The following is a 15,555-nucleotide window of genomic DNA, read 5'->3' on the forward strand; positions in this document are numbered from 1 at the left end:
AAAGAAATGCAAGAAAGCAAAATGGCTGTCTGACGAAGCTTTGCAAATAGCTGAGGAAAGGAGGGAAGCGAAAGGCAAGGGAGAAAAAGAAAGATACGCCCAATTGAATGCAGAATTCCAGAGAATAGCTAGAAGAGATAAGAATGCCTTCTTAAATGAACAGTGCAAAGAAATAGAAGAAAACAATAGAATAGGGAGGACGAGAGATCTTTTCAAGAAAATTGGAGAGATGAAGGGAACATTTCATGCAAAAATGGGCATGATAAAGGACCAAAATGGCAGGGACCTAACAAGGCAGAAGAGATTAAGAAGGGGTGGCAAAATTACACAGAAGAACTATACAAGAATGAGCATAACATCCCAGATAACCATGATGAGGTGGTCACTGACCTTGAGCCAGACATCCTAGAATGTGAAGTGAAATGGGCCTTAGGAAAGTTGAGCAACAACAAAGCTAGTGGAGGTGACAGTATTCCAGCTAAGCTATTCAAAATCTTAAAAGACAATGCAGTAAAAGTGTTACTCTCAATTTGCCAGCAAATTTGGAAAACTCAACAGTCGCCACAGGATTGGAAAAGATCAGTTTACATTCCAATTCCAAAGAAAGGCAGTGCCAAAGAATGTTCAAACTATCGCACCATTGCACCATTTCACATGCTAGTAAAGTTATGCTTAAAATCCTAGACTCCAGCAGTATGTGGATTGAGAACTACCAGAAGTACAGGCAGGATTTCAAAGAGGCAGAAGAACTAGAGATCAAATTGCCAACATATGCTGGATCATGAGAAAGCTAGGGAGTTCCAGAAAAACATCTACTTCTGCTTCATTGACTATGCTAAAGCATTTGATTGTGTGGATCACAACAAACTGTGGCAAGTTCTTAAAGAGATGGGAGTACCAGGCCATCTTATTTGTCTCTTGAGAAACCTATATGCGGGTCAAGAAGCAACAGTGAGGACACGGAACCACTGATTGGCTCAAAATTGGGAAAGGAGTCCGGCAAGGCTGTATACTGTCACCCTGCCTGTTTAACTTCTATGCAGAGCCCATCATGAGAAAGGCAGGGCTAAACGAATCAAAAGTTGGAGTTAAGATTGCTGGGAGAAATATCAACAACCTAAGATATGCAGATGATACCACTCTAATGGCAGAAAGTGAAGAGGAACTAAAGAGCCTCTTGTTGCGAGTGAAGAAGGAGAGTGCAAAAGTTGGGTTGAAACTAAACATTAAGAAAACCAAGATCATGGCATCCAGCCCTCTCAATTCCTGGCAAATAGATGGGGAAGAAATGGAGGTAGTGACAGATTTTATTTTTCTGGGCTCCAAGATCACCGCAGATGAGGACTGCAGCCAAGAAATTAAAAGACGCTTGCTCCTGGGGAGGAAAGCCATGGCAAATCTAGACAGCACACTAAAAAGCAGAGACATCACCCTGCCAACAAAAGTGCGTATAGTCAAGGCTATGGTCTTCCCAGTTGCAATGTATGGCTGTGAAAGTTGGACCATAAGAAAGGCTGAGCGCCAAGGAATTAAAGCCTTTGAACTATGGTGCTGGAGAAGACTCCTGCGAGTCCCTTGGACTGCAAGGTGATCAAACCGGTCAGTCCTAGAGGAGATCAACCCTGACTGCTCTTTAGAAGGCCAGATCCTGAAGCTAAAACTCAAATACTTTGGCCACCTAATGAGAAGGAAGGACTCACTGGAGAAGAGCCTAATGCTGGGAAAGATTGAGGGCAAGAGAAGAAGGGATGACAGAGAATGAGGTGGCTGGATGGAGTCACTGAAGCAGTAGGTGTGAGCCTAAATGGACTCCAGAAGATGGTAGAGGACAGGAAGGCCTGGAGGAACGTTGTCCATGGGGTCGCGATGGGTCGGACACAATTTCACAACTAACAACAACAACAAAGCTACAAGTAAGAGCTCATGTTTGAGCCTACAGAGTGGTGATAACATCATCAAATTATCAGTTCTTTTCCTTGCTTATTGCATCAAGAGGTTACCACCCAGTGATGCTGTTCAGAGCAACCTGAATCTTTTTAATGAAAGATAGGACAATGATCCTACAAGCATCAGGGATGAATTTTTCACACAGTTGAACTCTTGGTTTGACGCTAGTTGGAGGGAATCCACTATGGTGAGATAAAGTCTCAAACTTGCCTCATGCCTCTCCTGGCTACTTCAGGTGACTAGGTGAGAAGCAAGTGAGTGAATTTGAGATATAGCCTATATTTTCTGAGGGAAGACATAATGTACCTTGCCATGAGGTCCTTCCTGATGATGTTTGATCATTTTTGTCTGATTTCTCTTTTTAGGGAAGTAGTGGTAGCATATACCATGGATCCAAGACTATACATCCAAGATGTATGATCCAAATTCTTTTTAATCAAGAACCAGTCTTGTAATGGGACAGAAATGCTATTGGTCAGCAGGTGGATAATCTTCTATAGAACTGGGGAATGATCCCTCTAAGTCCAATTAAACCTCTTAGCAATGTTAAGTACTGTATTGACTATGGAATCATTATGGACTGTCTGTAAAGGTCGGGAGTTAGAAACTCTGTGTTGTAGTAGTTTCACTCCTACCTGATTGAGTGGTTCCAGTTACGAGTTCAGGGAAGAGAAGAACAGATGTCAATGAGTCAAAGGTTTGTGCATTTTGCTAACAAATTAATTAGTATTGTTTCAGCCCTAAGTAACTATGGGTACCATACCACAAACATTTTGTTATTGTCATTGTTTACAGCCTACATTGTTTCTTACAGTTTTAATTTGTTTTATATTTTGCTTCTATGCAACCATAAATAAATGCTTCAGGATCATTGAATGAAAGTTAATTACTCTTCAAAACCCTCTAACCAATCTGCTATATTCATAGTGAGATTGGTTAAAAAATATATGTAGAAGAGCAAAATCTAGATCAAATATTTATTTAGTACTTTTGGAAACTTAGATTTGGGAGAGTATGGAATGAATGTGTGGTGCTAATTAATTAAACCAACTAATTAATTTAATTAACTAATTAACTGATTCAGATAAGCAAGTGATTTTCTACATGTTTATAAACTGAGAAAAAAGAGTTGAGTTTGTTTAAAATTATGCACAGCATCCAAAACGCTGAAAGAGATGATATTTTCTCTCCTTTTGAACAACTCTAGAACTTCTACATACAACCCTACACTTCTATATACAATTTCTAATTAACCTTACAGATTTGGTTTCACATATGCTAAACCATAATATATGTTGGTTTCAAATGTCATTATCATTAAAATGGTTTCATATGCTGTATAAATCTAGTCATTACCATTCATTAAACATGTTTATGGTTTAACATGTTTAATGAATTCAGTTAATAAATCACAGTTAAAGAAAACAATATTTAGCATTTTTATCTAAACTGAAGAATCTATACTGAAAATAGAGCTGTGCCACTTCATAGCTGGGTTAGTTTATCAGATTCTTATGATGAAATCCAACAATATGTACATTTCATAAAATCAGCTAGATCTTGTGCAAACTGATGACTGATAAAAACAATTAACTTGTAAACTTCCTTGTGATTTTTCTATATAGATTTAGCAATGATTGATGCTCAATTGGTTCCCATGCCAGATAAATGCAATGCTTCCTCTTTTCAAACAAAAACCAATTTTGAAAACAGAAGTTAACAGAAACTGATACAAATCAGTATTGTAACCATTTTTAGGAGTTAAATTTCTTTTTCTTATCTTTATAACATTAGGCTCTTGACAATGCTTTGTCTGAGGCCCTAAGCGTTCTGCCCCCTATTCTTTTGTTATTCATATCATATGTCTTTTTATTCCCCTTTCTATCTTGTCTTGCTTTTCTTTTAACACCAAAGCAATCTCAACAAGGGACCATTTCCTACTATGGTTGCCTAGCAACAGCAAGTCCTCAATCAAGCATTTACAGAACAAAATTTCCAAGTAGGGAAAGCAAATTATTATAGCTGTGTATCTTTTTTTTAATGTATATCAGTTACTCTGATTACTATTTCCAATGATAACACTAACACAAGAGGGTTAAGCACAAAAAAAGTCAATCTTTGCAATACAGTAGCTAAAATGGGGGTGCGGCTGCAATTAAATGTAAAGTTAAGTTGAAATAAGGAAAATCTAGGAAAAAATGGCCCACATCAAAATACTGAGCATTTGTAATCTGCAGAGAACTGACACTTAGCTGGCAGATAAGGTGAAAAAAGAAGTCTATACTCCAAATTAGAAGCTGCTGTATCCAATAAAATCTGCAGATCCCAAGACGATATCTAGAGAAGAGTATGGACCAGGAGGCAGACAGTTTTAGTGGTTATCCCTTTACTCCTCAACACACATCAGTTCTTGATGTCAGTTTTTATTCATTTACTCATTGCCCTGGTGACAAAGTAGTTAGAATGCAATATTGCAGGCTGACCATGCTCACTGCCAAGTGTTCAGTCCTGACCAGCTCAAGGTTTACTCAGCCTTCCATTTTTCTAAGGTCAGTAAAATGAGAACCCAGATTGTTGGGGGCAATATGCTGGCATTTGTAAACTGTTCAGAGAGTGCTGCAAGCACTATGAAGTGGTATGTAAGTCTAAGTCCTATTGCTATCGCTTTAAAGTTAGCTGTCCATCCAGATTTGTCCTACAGGATGGGCATTCATGTGGATATTTGTATGTTCAATGGTGCTTAAAAGTTTGTGAGCCCTTTTGAATTTTCGCATAAGCCCTTTCCGCATAAGCATGATCTAAAAATGGCTCCAGGATGGGGATGGACTTTCTTGCACAAACAGCCTGTTTCAGGTCCTTTCACAATTTCTATTGAATAAGGGTAACACTCTGACTTGGCCATTCTTCTGCTTTAATAAGTCTTTGTTTACACTATTTGTGTTTTTTGGATTGTTGTTTTGCTGCATGACCCACTTTCTCTTGAGCTTTAGTTCACAGACAAATATTTTGTCATTTTCCTATAGAATTTGCTAGTACAATTCAAAATCCATAATTCCATCAATGATGGCAAGCCATCCTGGTCCAGAAGCAGCAAAACAGGCCCAATCCAGTCTCTTAGTCTGTCAGGCAGAACCATCTGGGGTATAAAAGGTAAAGGTTCCCCCGCACTTGCGTGCTAGTCGTTTCCAACTCTAGGGGCCGGTGCTCATCTCCGTTTCAAAGCCGAAGAGCCAGCGCTTGTCCGAGGACATCTCTGTGGTCATGTGGCCGGCATGACTAGATGCCAGAGGCGCATGGAACGCTGTTACCTTCCCACCGTAGTGTTCCCTATTTTTCTACTTGCATTTTTACGTGCTTTCGAACTGCTAGGTTGGCAGAAGCTGGGACGAGTAACAGGCGCTCACTCTGCTACGCGTCACTCGGGATTCGACCCGCCAAACTGCCGATCTTCTGATCGACAAGCTCAGTGTCCTAACCCACTGAGCCACCACGTCCCTTATCTGGGGTATAGGACTGTGTAAACAAAGGCATGAGGCCTCATGCCTTCAAGACCAAGTTGGTCACACAGCCAGAGGATGTAAAATGAAGCTAAGGGGCACTCTTAAATCCTATTGCTTGTTTCCTGCCTCACCCAGGTCTCAATCCATCTGAGCTGAACATTGCAGAGCACAGTAGTAGCTTCCAATAAAACATGACAGTTTATTTGTCTCTTTGAAGACATGTGGAATCAGCCAGTCAGTGACGCTTGGTATTGGAGGGAGCCCAGAGAAGGCTGTCAGTGACGGTTAGAAAGAACAGCACTTTGCTGGGTGAAGGGCTAGCCAAATACAAATACAGGTAGTCCTTGACTTACGACCACAGTTCTCTTTCTTACCACAGTTGTTAAGTGAATCACTGCACTTGTTAAATTAGTAACTGGGTTGTTAAGTGAATCCAGCTTCCCCATTGACTTTGCTCATCAGAAGGTCGCAAAAGGGGATCACATGATCTTGGGACATTACAACTGTCATAAATATGAGTCAGTTGACAAGCATCTGGATTTGATCACATGAGTATGGGGATTGCTGCAATGGTTGTAAGTGTGAAAAATGGTCATAAGTCACTTTTTCAGTGTCATTGTAACTTTGCACTAAATGAACTGTTTTAACTGTACATCATTGTGCTTCTGCTTATAAATATGTGTGGAACTATACACACAAATACACTCCCACATAATTGCTCTTGTTACCAAGATGGTTTTACAATTTCACAATCTTTTTAGCCACGGCTGGTTAACAAATCATTGCAGTTGTTAAGTGAACCAGGCCATCATTAAGTAATTCCAACTTTCCCCATTGACTTTGCTTGGTGGAAGATGGCTGAGAAGGTTGCAAATGGCTATATCATATGACTCCCAAAATGTAACTGTTGTAAATTCATGCCAGATGGCAAGAACGCAAATATTGACTGTGGGGATGTTGCAATGGTTGTAAGTATGTGGATCAGCTGCAAGACACTTTTTTCAATGCCATTATAACTTTGAACAGTCACTAATTGAATAGTTTTTCAGTCGAGGACTACATGTATCCACACATACCTATACATAAACAATTTGATGTGTGCTTTTCAAGGCTGAATGCAAAGTCCTACTCTCTGTGACATATACATAACTCTTTGCTTATCTGTCATCTTCCTAACCTCAAACATACTATATTCAGCTCCGTGACCTTGAACCAGAAGGGAATCTTTATTTATGTTTAATTTGATCTTAATATTCTAATCTTAATATTCTTAATATTCCAAGGTAATCTTAATATTCTAGCAAACCAAAAAATAAATTTGCATTGTTCTGGTTCATCCTGTACTTTATTTTCTTACATGGCAAAAAGGTTCATTTTGATTCAAAACCTGTCTTCTGAACAACTTCATCAAAAGAATATGAATTGACGTTACAAGTAGGTACTCACCACAAACCTGTTCTCTTGCGGGGTATGTATTTATAAAATGGGATGTGGTTGCTCAAAAATCCAAAGGAGAAAACAGTTACAAAACATTATGTGCACTTACTAAGTTCTGCAATGCTTCCCACCCGTGTAGCAAGCAGTGACTGCTCGATGGTTCGCAATTCTGATTGGCTAAACATCTGGACATCTCCTGGCTTATTTGACCTTTGCTGTTCTTTGTGAAGATTCAGACTCTCTGGCAGACATGGAACACCTGGTGTTAAAGCAGAAAGAAGAGAAGACAAAAAGTTCAATGTGGTTATAAAATCAGGACAGCTGCCAGGTTTTTAGTTTAACAGACTCAAATCTACAATGCTGTCCTACAATAAGAGACACAGTATTGTTGAATCAAGCCTAATACTATGTATTTTGATTGCCAGTGGGATTTAAAGAAGTTTTATTCTTATTCTTTTAAGATCTTCAGCTCAACTTCAGCCCTTCTATCCAGACATTGTTTCAAACTAGAGATGACAAGAGATCAAATCAGGCACCTGGTATGGAGAAAGCATGTGCTCTGACACCAAACCATGATTCCCTCCCAGTCATAGCTACTTGTTCCTAACCAGGATAACATTTAAGTGATGAAATGTGTGTCATAAAAACAGATTAGAAACACAAGTTAAGATAGGCAAGAAAATGGTAAGTGAGCACCTGTCCAGCCTAGATGAGTTCAAATCACCAGGACCAGAAGGATTACACCCCAAGGTTCTCAAGGAATTGGCAGATGTGATCTCAGAACCACTGAACTATATTTTTCAAAGATCCTGGAGCACTAGGGAACTACCACAGAACTGGAAAGATGTAGCTGATGTAGTTACCATCTTCAAAAAAGGGGAAAAAATGGATCCAGGAAACTAAAGACCTATCAGCCTGACCTCAATACCTGGGAAGATTCTGGAAAAGATAATCAAACAATGAATCAGCGAACACCTAGAAGCAAACAAAGTCATTACTAAAAGCCAACATGGGTTTGTCAAAAACAGATCATGCCAGACAAATCTTATTGAATTCTTTGACCAAGTGACCAAATTAGTGGACCAGAGGAATGCTATGGATATAATTTACTTGGACTTCAGTAAGGCATTTGATAAAGTAGATCACAACCTACTTGGTAAGATAGAAAAATGTGGGTTAGACAGCATCACCACCAGATGGATTCGTAGCTGGCTGACCAGCCATACTCAGCGTGTGGTCCTCAATGGAACTGCATCTACATGGAGGGAAGGGTGTAGTGGGGTGCCCCAGGGCTCTGTTCTGGGCCCAGTGCTCTTCAACATCTTCATCAATGATTTGGACGAGGGGATACATGGGGAACTCATCAAATTTGCAGATGACACCAAGTTGGCAGGAATAGCCAACACTCCAGAAGATAGGCTTAAGATACAGGAGGATCTGGACAGACTTGAACATTGGGCGCTATCTAACAACATGAAATTCAATAGTGAAAAAGGTAAGGTTCTACATTTAGGCAAGAAAAACCAAATGTACAGGTATAGTATAAGTGGTACCTTGCTCAATAGTAGTAACTGTGAGAGGGATCTTGGAGTCCTAGTTTACAATCATTTAAATATGAGCCAGCAGGGTGCTACAGCTGCCAAAAAAGGCAACACAGTGCTAGGCTGCATTAACAGAAGGATAGAATCAAAATCACGTTAAGTATTAATACCACTTTACAATGCCTTGGTAAGGCCACACCTGGAATACTGCATCCAGTTTTGGTCACCACAATGTGAAAAAGATGTTGAGACTCTAGAAAGAGTATAGAGAAGAGCAACAAAGATAATTAGGGGACCGGAGGCTAAAACATATAAAGAACGGCTGCTGGAATTGGGTATGTGTAGTTTAACAAAGAGAAGAGTGAGGGGTGACATGATAGCAGTATTCCAATATCTCAGGGGCTGCCACAAAGAGGAGGGACTCAAGCTATTCTCCAAAGCACCTGAAGGCAGCACAAGAAGCAATGGATGGAAACTAACCAAAGAGAAAAGCAACCTAGAACTAAGGAGAAATTTCCTGTCAGTTAGAACAATTAATCAGTGGAACAACCTGCCTCCAGAAGCGGAGAATGGCCCGTGGGCCGGATGCATCATCCCAAAACCCCACCCACCCCATTGCTGGCAATGGGGAAAAAGTCACAATACATTGTGCACCGTCATGTGACATCGTGAGTTTGACATGCCTGGTATAGGGTTTCCTGCCTGAGCAGGGGGTTGGACTAGATGACCTCCAAGGTCCCTTCCAACATATTGTTGTTGTTGTTGTTGTTGTTGTTGTTGTTGTTGTTGTTATTATATCACAATGCAAGCTTCTCACTTTTGTACATACATGTGATGTCGGGTGCAAGTACCTAAGTGGCATAGTTTATACCGGGGCACATATTTTGTGACTTGTCCATTCTCCCTGTGGACCTCAATGCTCACAGTATATCTCATTGTTTCTCACTGTATGTGCTTGACTAAACAATAGTTCAAAAGACCATCTATCTTCCAAATCAAAAGGTGACTGTTCCATCCTGAAATATGTGTTTCAATGTAAGTATACAAACATGACTGAGAAATGTTTGAGTGACCCTATTTTTCATAGCTGCAAAGCAAAGCCTAACAGAGCTATAACAGAGACACCTGCAAAATCAATTCTACACAAGATAATTCGCCTCTTTTTCTCTTAAAATATTCTTGTTCTGGATCAACGGAAGAACAACACATTTTCTTCTAACTCATAAGCAGTTAGCCTTCTTTGATGAAAGTGCAAACACCATTGCCTGTGTAAAGCACCCTGCACTTATAGCAATTATCCAGGTTAATCTCTGAAAATAAAGTAAGTGCCAATTCTCTTGCATAGTAGATAATAGATAAAAATGTGGACACTACCCTAGCCTTGGAAGCAGTTATCAGGAGCTAAATATACTAAGCCAGCATCATCACGACATCTCCTAATGCTGACAGGTTGGTGCAAGCAGAATTGCACATCAGAAAACTGATTCTAATCTTTATGTCTAATCTTTATTTCAACCCCACCTTCAATAAATCTTTATATTGAGAATGAATTCCTGTCCATCCATCAATCATATATTCTGAAGGATACAAGTAAACTTTGTGTAGAGAAGCATACTAAAAAAAATTCTGAGAAATATTCAAAAATGAACATAATGGTTATAGTATATAAGCTTTTATACATGCCTCTGGAGAATTAATAGGAAAGCTTTTAAGGGGAGATGAATTTTTTCATTGCTTTTGCTACAATGGGCCACCTAACTTCTCTGATAATTGTTTTTTAAATGTTCAGCCAACAAGCAAGAGATTCATAGAAAGAGTGATAATGTACATATTTTATTACTACTAAAACTGGGTTTTTTATTATGAGTCCAGGAAATGCTGCAGGGAAGTTAAAACTAAATAGATTTAATCACAGGACTTCTTAATTAATGCATTTTAAAAATATATAAATATAGAACACTGGGGTCTTAGCCCACTGTGCAGCATAAAATTATACATTTGAAACAGCTCATCCAATCCATAGTGAGTTCCTAAAACAATTATTTCCAGCCTAGTTTCTATGGTATTTCAACCCGGCAAGTGTTTTAGTCCCTTGGTCATTAATTTCCTCACACAATCCCATAAAGAAAATACAGCAAAATACTGATTCTCTATGACAGCTCTCTATTATCCTGCTCTAACTAGCTACCACTAACCAACTTCATGAGCCATGCACATTATGAGCTCATCATATGCACCAGCTGTTCTGAGTGCAAAAATTATAACTTGCACATTATGAATTATATGGCATGTAGGTTAGTGGTTTATGATTCCAGAGGCTGTTCCAAAGGGTTAGTTTTTCTTTATAATTAGAAATTGGTCAGGGCACAGCTTCTACACAAAGAAACTAATTTTCAATCTGTCAAATACATAGAAAAACCCCAAATATATATGCACACTAAAAAGCACAATCAGGGAAAAAAACAGAAGTTTGGCAAAAGCCACATATGAGAACAGTTTAGTAGACTGTCCCAACTTAGGTGACTCACTAAAATTCAGTCCGTGTGAGAAAAAGAAATAGTTGCTTAAACTGAAATAAGGTCAGAACGGTTGTGTAAGCAACACATTCAGTTCCATTTCACTGACAGATGACAGCAAGGATATATGAGATACTGTAAACCCATACATTCACTCTGAAACTGCACGAGTATCCACATGAGTTCTTTCCAGAAAATACTGACTAAAGATGACCTGTTCAAACTGAAAATTAAGTAACCCAGGGGGAAGTGATTACTGACTATGTCTGCTCTCTATTCCAAGGTTTTATTTCAGCATAATTTTAATAAACTGTATATTTTTCCCTGCCTCAGCCACACAGCTTAATCTGACAAACATGCAGACATTCAAGGCTTCCAAACTTGAATTAGTTATTTATTCCATTGATATGGCCACCCATCTGAAATGTATTACTCTAGGTGGCCAACTATGTAAAACCAAACAAACAAAATACAAGAAACGGCAGTCTGGGTTAAAACAAGACTAATCAGTCAGAAATCAATATAATCAATCCACAGGCTCAGCCCTACTTCCTGATCCCTAAGCCTGGAGACAAAGCCAATCTTTAAGGCCCTACAAAAGGCTGGCAGAGTCAGGGCCAATTTGATCTCTGGGGAAATCATATTTCAAAGGCTCTCTTCCTGGCCCCGATAGGTGGTATTTCTTAGCAGAGGGAACCTGAAGCAAGCTTTGTCTGCTGGACCTAATGGGCAGAGATAATTACGGAAAAGCAGTCCCTCAAATAACCTGTCCCCATGCCACAAATGCTTTTTTACCTTATACCTTGAATTGAACCCAGGAGGATACCAGCAAATGATGCAGCTGCAGAATGAGAAATTTATTTTGTTTCCCTAGCAATTACTGGTTTGTTTTTATCTGTCTTTCTAAATCAAAGATTCTGACACATCTTTATATCCTTTAATAATAGAACCTGGTGTCATTTGTCATTGGGAACTTATGTAATTGAATGATAACTTTATTACTTAGAACTGCATTTGTTGATCAGTGTTGTTCAGGATTGCATTACATGCTTGAGCATCATACTTCGGCTCATAGCTTATTCACCATCCATTAATTCTTGACCTTACCCTGTTTTATCACAAATATTTCTCAGAACCATATTCTCACTATATCCACCTTCAGGTTTCTTCTGATATATCCAACTCCCACATCTATGTAACAAATTATGCAAAAGTACACTCGTATACATACTGTAGATATTTCCATTTCTTTTGACAAACATTAGTTCTTCACAACAGACCATATCCTGTCCATTGCCTTTTTTCAGAATTGGCATACTTTAAAATTTCTCCACATTTCAGAGTTTTTTCTTTCTGCTCTTATTTTTTACCATTCAACAACTATTAATCTTATTTATTTATTGTCTAAGTACTCCAAATATGCTCATAAAGTATATGGTTTATTTACATTACATAATATTCTTATCAATTCAGAGACCATATTCTCCACAGGCGTGAGAAATTTCCATAATTCAAACCTATTCTTATCATATATATTTTTCTAAATCTACTTTCTTACATTCATACATTTTTCAATGACCAGTTGAATAGCAAAAAAATCCCATGCCAAGCATACAATCACACAACGCTTGTATGACAAGATGCAGTATGTTACAATTGATATACAAGATTTTGTACAAAGACTTAGCCACAGCTTCTACCTGCTTTTTGAGTAAGAGCTATGAGGCCAGAAAGATCCTTAAGTGCGGAGAGTGAAAAAGAAACTTACGATTGTCTTGCCTTGATTTTCTTTAGTATAAAAAAGAGAACCTGTTGGGCTTTCAAGGTTCTGTTATTATAGTTTATATCAATCAAATAAGTTTCTGTCTTTGGTTTCTGTTACGTGGCCTGTTCTGCCCTTGAAAGATTGACAATCCCACTGACTTTGGATATACACAGATGTGTTTTTTTCTAACTATCCAGGTCATAGTGAATAGATCAATGAACATGTCATCTCTGTACATGGTGATTATGAAAAAGTCAAGTTGCCATGCTAGGGATTATTGAGAAAGTGACTGAAAATTGCCAACACCAGAATGCCCTTATAGAAATATATGCTACATCTGTACCAGGAATACTACATACAGTTCTTATTACCACATTGGAAAAAGATACAGCAGACTGAATGAAATTTGGAAGAGACTAAGCAAGATGATCAGGGCCCATCAAAAATATTGGAATCCATTAGTTTGGGGAGGGGAAGTGATAACAATTGTATAAAATTAGGCATGGTACAAAGAAAATGAACGAAAAATGACCCTGATGCTAACTGGAAGGTGAATTAGTGAAATAGTCCTTCACAGTGCATAATGATTGCTAGAAGAATTGGTTGTCTACTCTGTTATTGTTAGAAATATAAATGTTGACTTAAAATGGGTCTTGATTTGCTACAAAAGTCTTTTGTTTTCATATTTGACATGACACAATTTGAAGTATCCGTTCTCTGCTTTGTGACAAAGCTTCCTACCTTGCTAACCTAGACACTGTGGTAATATAGACTATTTCCTGCCAGTTATGACAATGAAGCATGATGTTGGTAGCAAACCAAACAGTAAAGACAGGTCTTTACAATAAGGAAATGACTAATCATGAGTGGGGTTTAGAAATATTAACTTGATAATACTAGTGAACTACTGACCTCTACATTTGGGAAATAATTTCCGTGAAGTCATCAGAAGTCAAGCTTGACTGAAGGAGACCACTTTTGTCTTACTTTACAATATACAATATTTCAGAATTCTCACAATTAACAACTCTTTAGCAAAAGAAGTGGGTTGGTTCCTCTTTCAATTATTCTATTAACAGCAGGCAAAATATTTTTAAACAGATCATTGATATGTAAATGTATTTAGGCTGTAGAATTTCAGAAAATATTCTGCTATTCTGTGTATGTTTTTAATAGTTAAGAACATATACCTGTTCATGTCTGAAAATTCCAGAGGTGGAATTTAAATACTTATACTTTTACTTATATTTCTAATTATACCACTTTTATTTTTGTTAGTTGTACTGAGTGTCATTTGTTGCCAGAAAGATGGGATATACATCCTTTAAATAAATGAAGCATTTAATTTTAGTGAAATCTCCCTGTAGAAACATTTTTCGATGAAACACTTCAATGGATCACTGATGAACTTTGCTTACGATTTAATAATGCCTTAGTAGTAAGATAGGTTTGTAAATCATAAGATGCTAAAGTGTATCTAGACATGTTGCTTTGGTTTACAATAAGCAAATGTTGTAAAAATTAGTTGAAATTATCTTAAATTGACTCCAATGTTCCTATTCAGAAATGATGCTGTATGCACATGTTAATAAATAAGAGTCCTCTACTTGTTTTGAATTCTGTATTTCTTTTTTTTCCAGTGCTTTGTTATTACTATGTCACGTGTGTTTCTTTTTAGACATCACATCTCTTCAAATAATGTGAGGTAGGAGGTGATTAAACTTCCTCACACCAGAGGGTAGCAGATTAAAGCAAAAACTCAATTTTACCAGACCATGACAGCAAATGAACTCTAAGAACACTATGTTTCTGCAGTAGAAACTTTTCAGGAAAAATAATTCTTCATAAAGACCTAAAGAATAGCTTTATAAAAACTATAAAGAACAGCAGATCTAAAATAAACATGTTCTTCTCAAAAATACAAAAGGAGAATTTGAGGGGGGGGACGGTATTTTCTCAATAAAATTTAACATTTTTTTTTATTTTTCAGTAAAAAATGTACAATAGATCAACAACAAAGATGTAATCCAGTATTCTGCATAAAAGTTAATTCTATTGCAGAAAGAAGAGATGTTGCAAGAGGTAAGATATCAGTTGTGGCATTGCAACTAAAGTGTTACCCACTTGTTGATATGTTAACATGGTACAGATATAATATGACAGGGCTTCAACTATTCTACATGAATTACCATCTTGCCTTTTTTGACCCACACAACCCTAGAACTGTTGCTGCTGTACCAGAGATAAAAGTAAGCATTCTGGAATTAAGCACTTTTGCCTGACAAAGTATATGCCTCTTGAAGAAAGATGATAAAAACATGGACAATCTCAGTACGTTGTAACTGGCTAACTGAGTGATGGGTCAAGCAGGCAGTCAAGGAATCAGGAAGTGTAGTGTGGTTTAGTGGCTAAAGAATTGTCTAGGACACAGGTCTGCAACCCGCGGCTCCGGAGACGCATGCGGCTCTTTCAGCCGTCTCCTGCGGCTCCCAGTCCTCTGCCATGTGCAGTCCAAAAAAAAAAGTGGGACTAAAAAAGTTTAACCAATCAATTCAAATATGCAGGGTAGGTGCATATCTTGCCTTGGCTCCACTCTTCAGTCAAACCCTGTTCTGCACATTCGCGCATGTACACACATGCGCACACATTTTTTGCGGCTCCCAGTTTTTCCTTTTGTGAGGGAACCAGTTCCGAGTGGCTCTTTCACTGTTTCAGGTTGCTGACCCCTGGGCTAGGAGATGAATAGAAAACAGACCTCGAATCCATCCTTAGGCACAGAAATTCACTGGGTGAACCTGGGCCAGGTGCTCTCAGTTCAACAGGCTGCCTATTTTATTTATTTTATTTAT

The 15,555-nt window shown here is 38.2% G+C and overlaps 1 protein-coding gene across 1 annotated transcript in view; it reads right to left on the reverse strand.

Moving 5' to 3' along the window:
- ABTB3 (ankyrin repeat and BTB domain containing 3) overlaps window positions 1-15,555 on the reverse strand; it is a 228,730-nt gene that overhangs the window by 80,538 nt on the left and 132,637 nt on the right. The window contains exon 3 of the mRNA XM_083365622.1: window positions 6,994-7,143. Coding sequence (XP_083221748.1) covers window positions 6,994-7,143 — 150 coding nt within the window. The remainder of the gene's footprint in view (window positions 1-6,993; window positions 7,144-15,555) is intronic.

Source organism: Vipera ursinii (assembly GCF_947247035.1).
Source record: "Vipera ursinii genome assembly, chromosome: 6".
Classification (NCBI taxonomy): Eukaryota; Metazoa; Chordata; class Lepidosauria; order Squamata; family Viperidae; genus Vipera; species Vipera ursinii.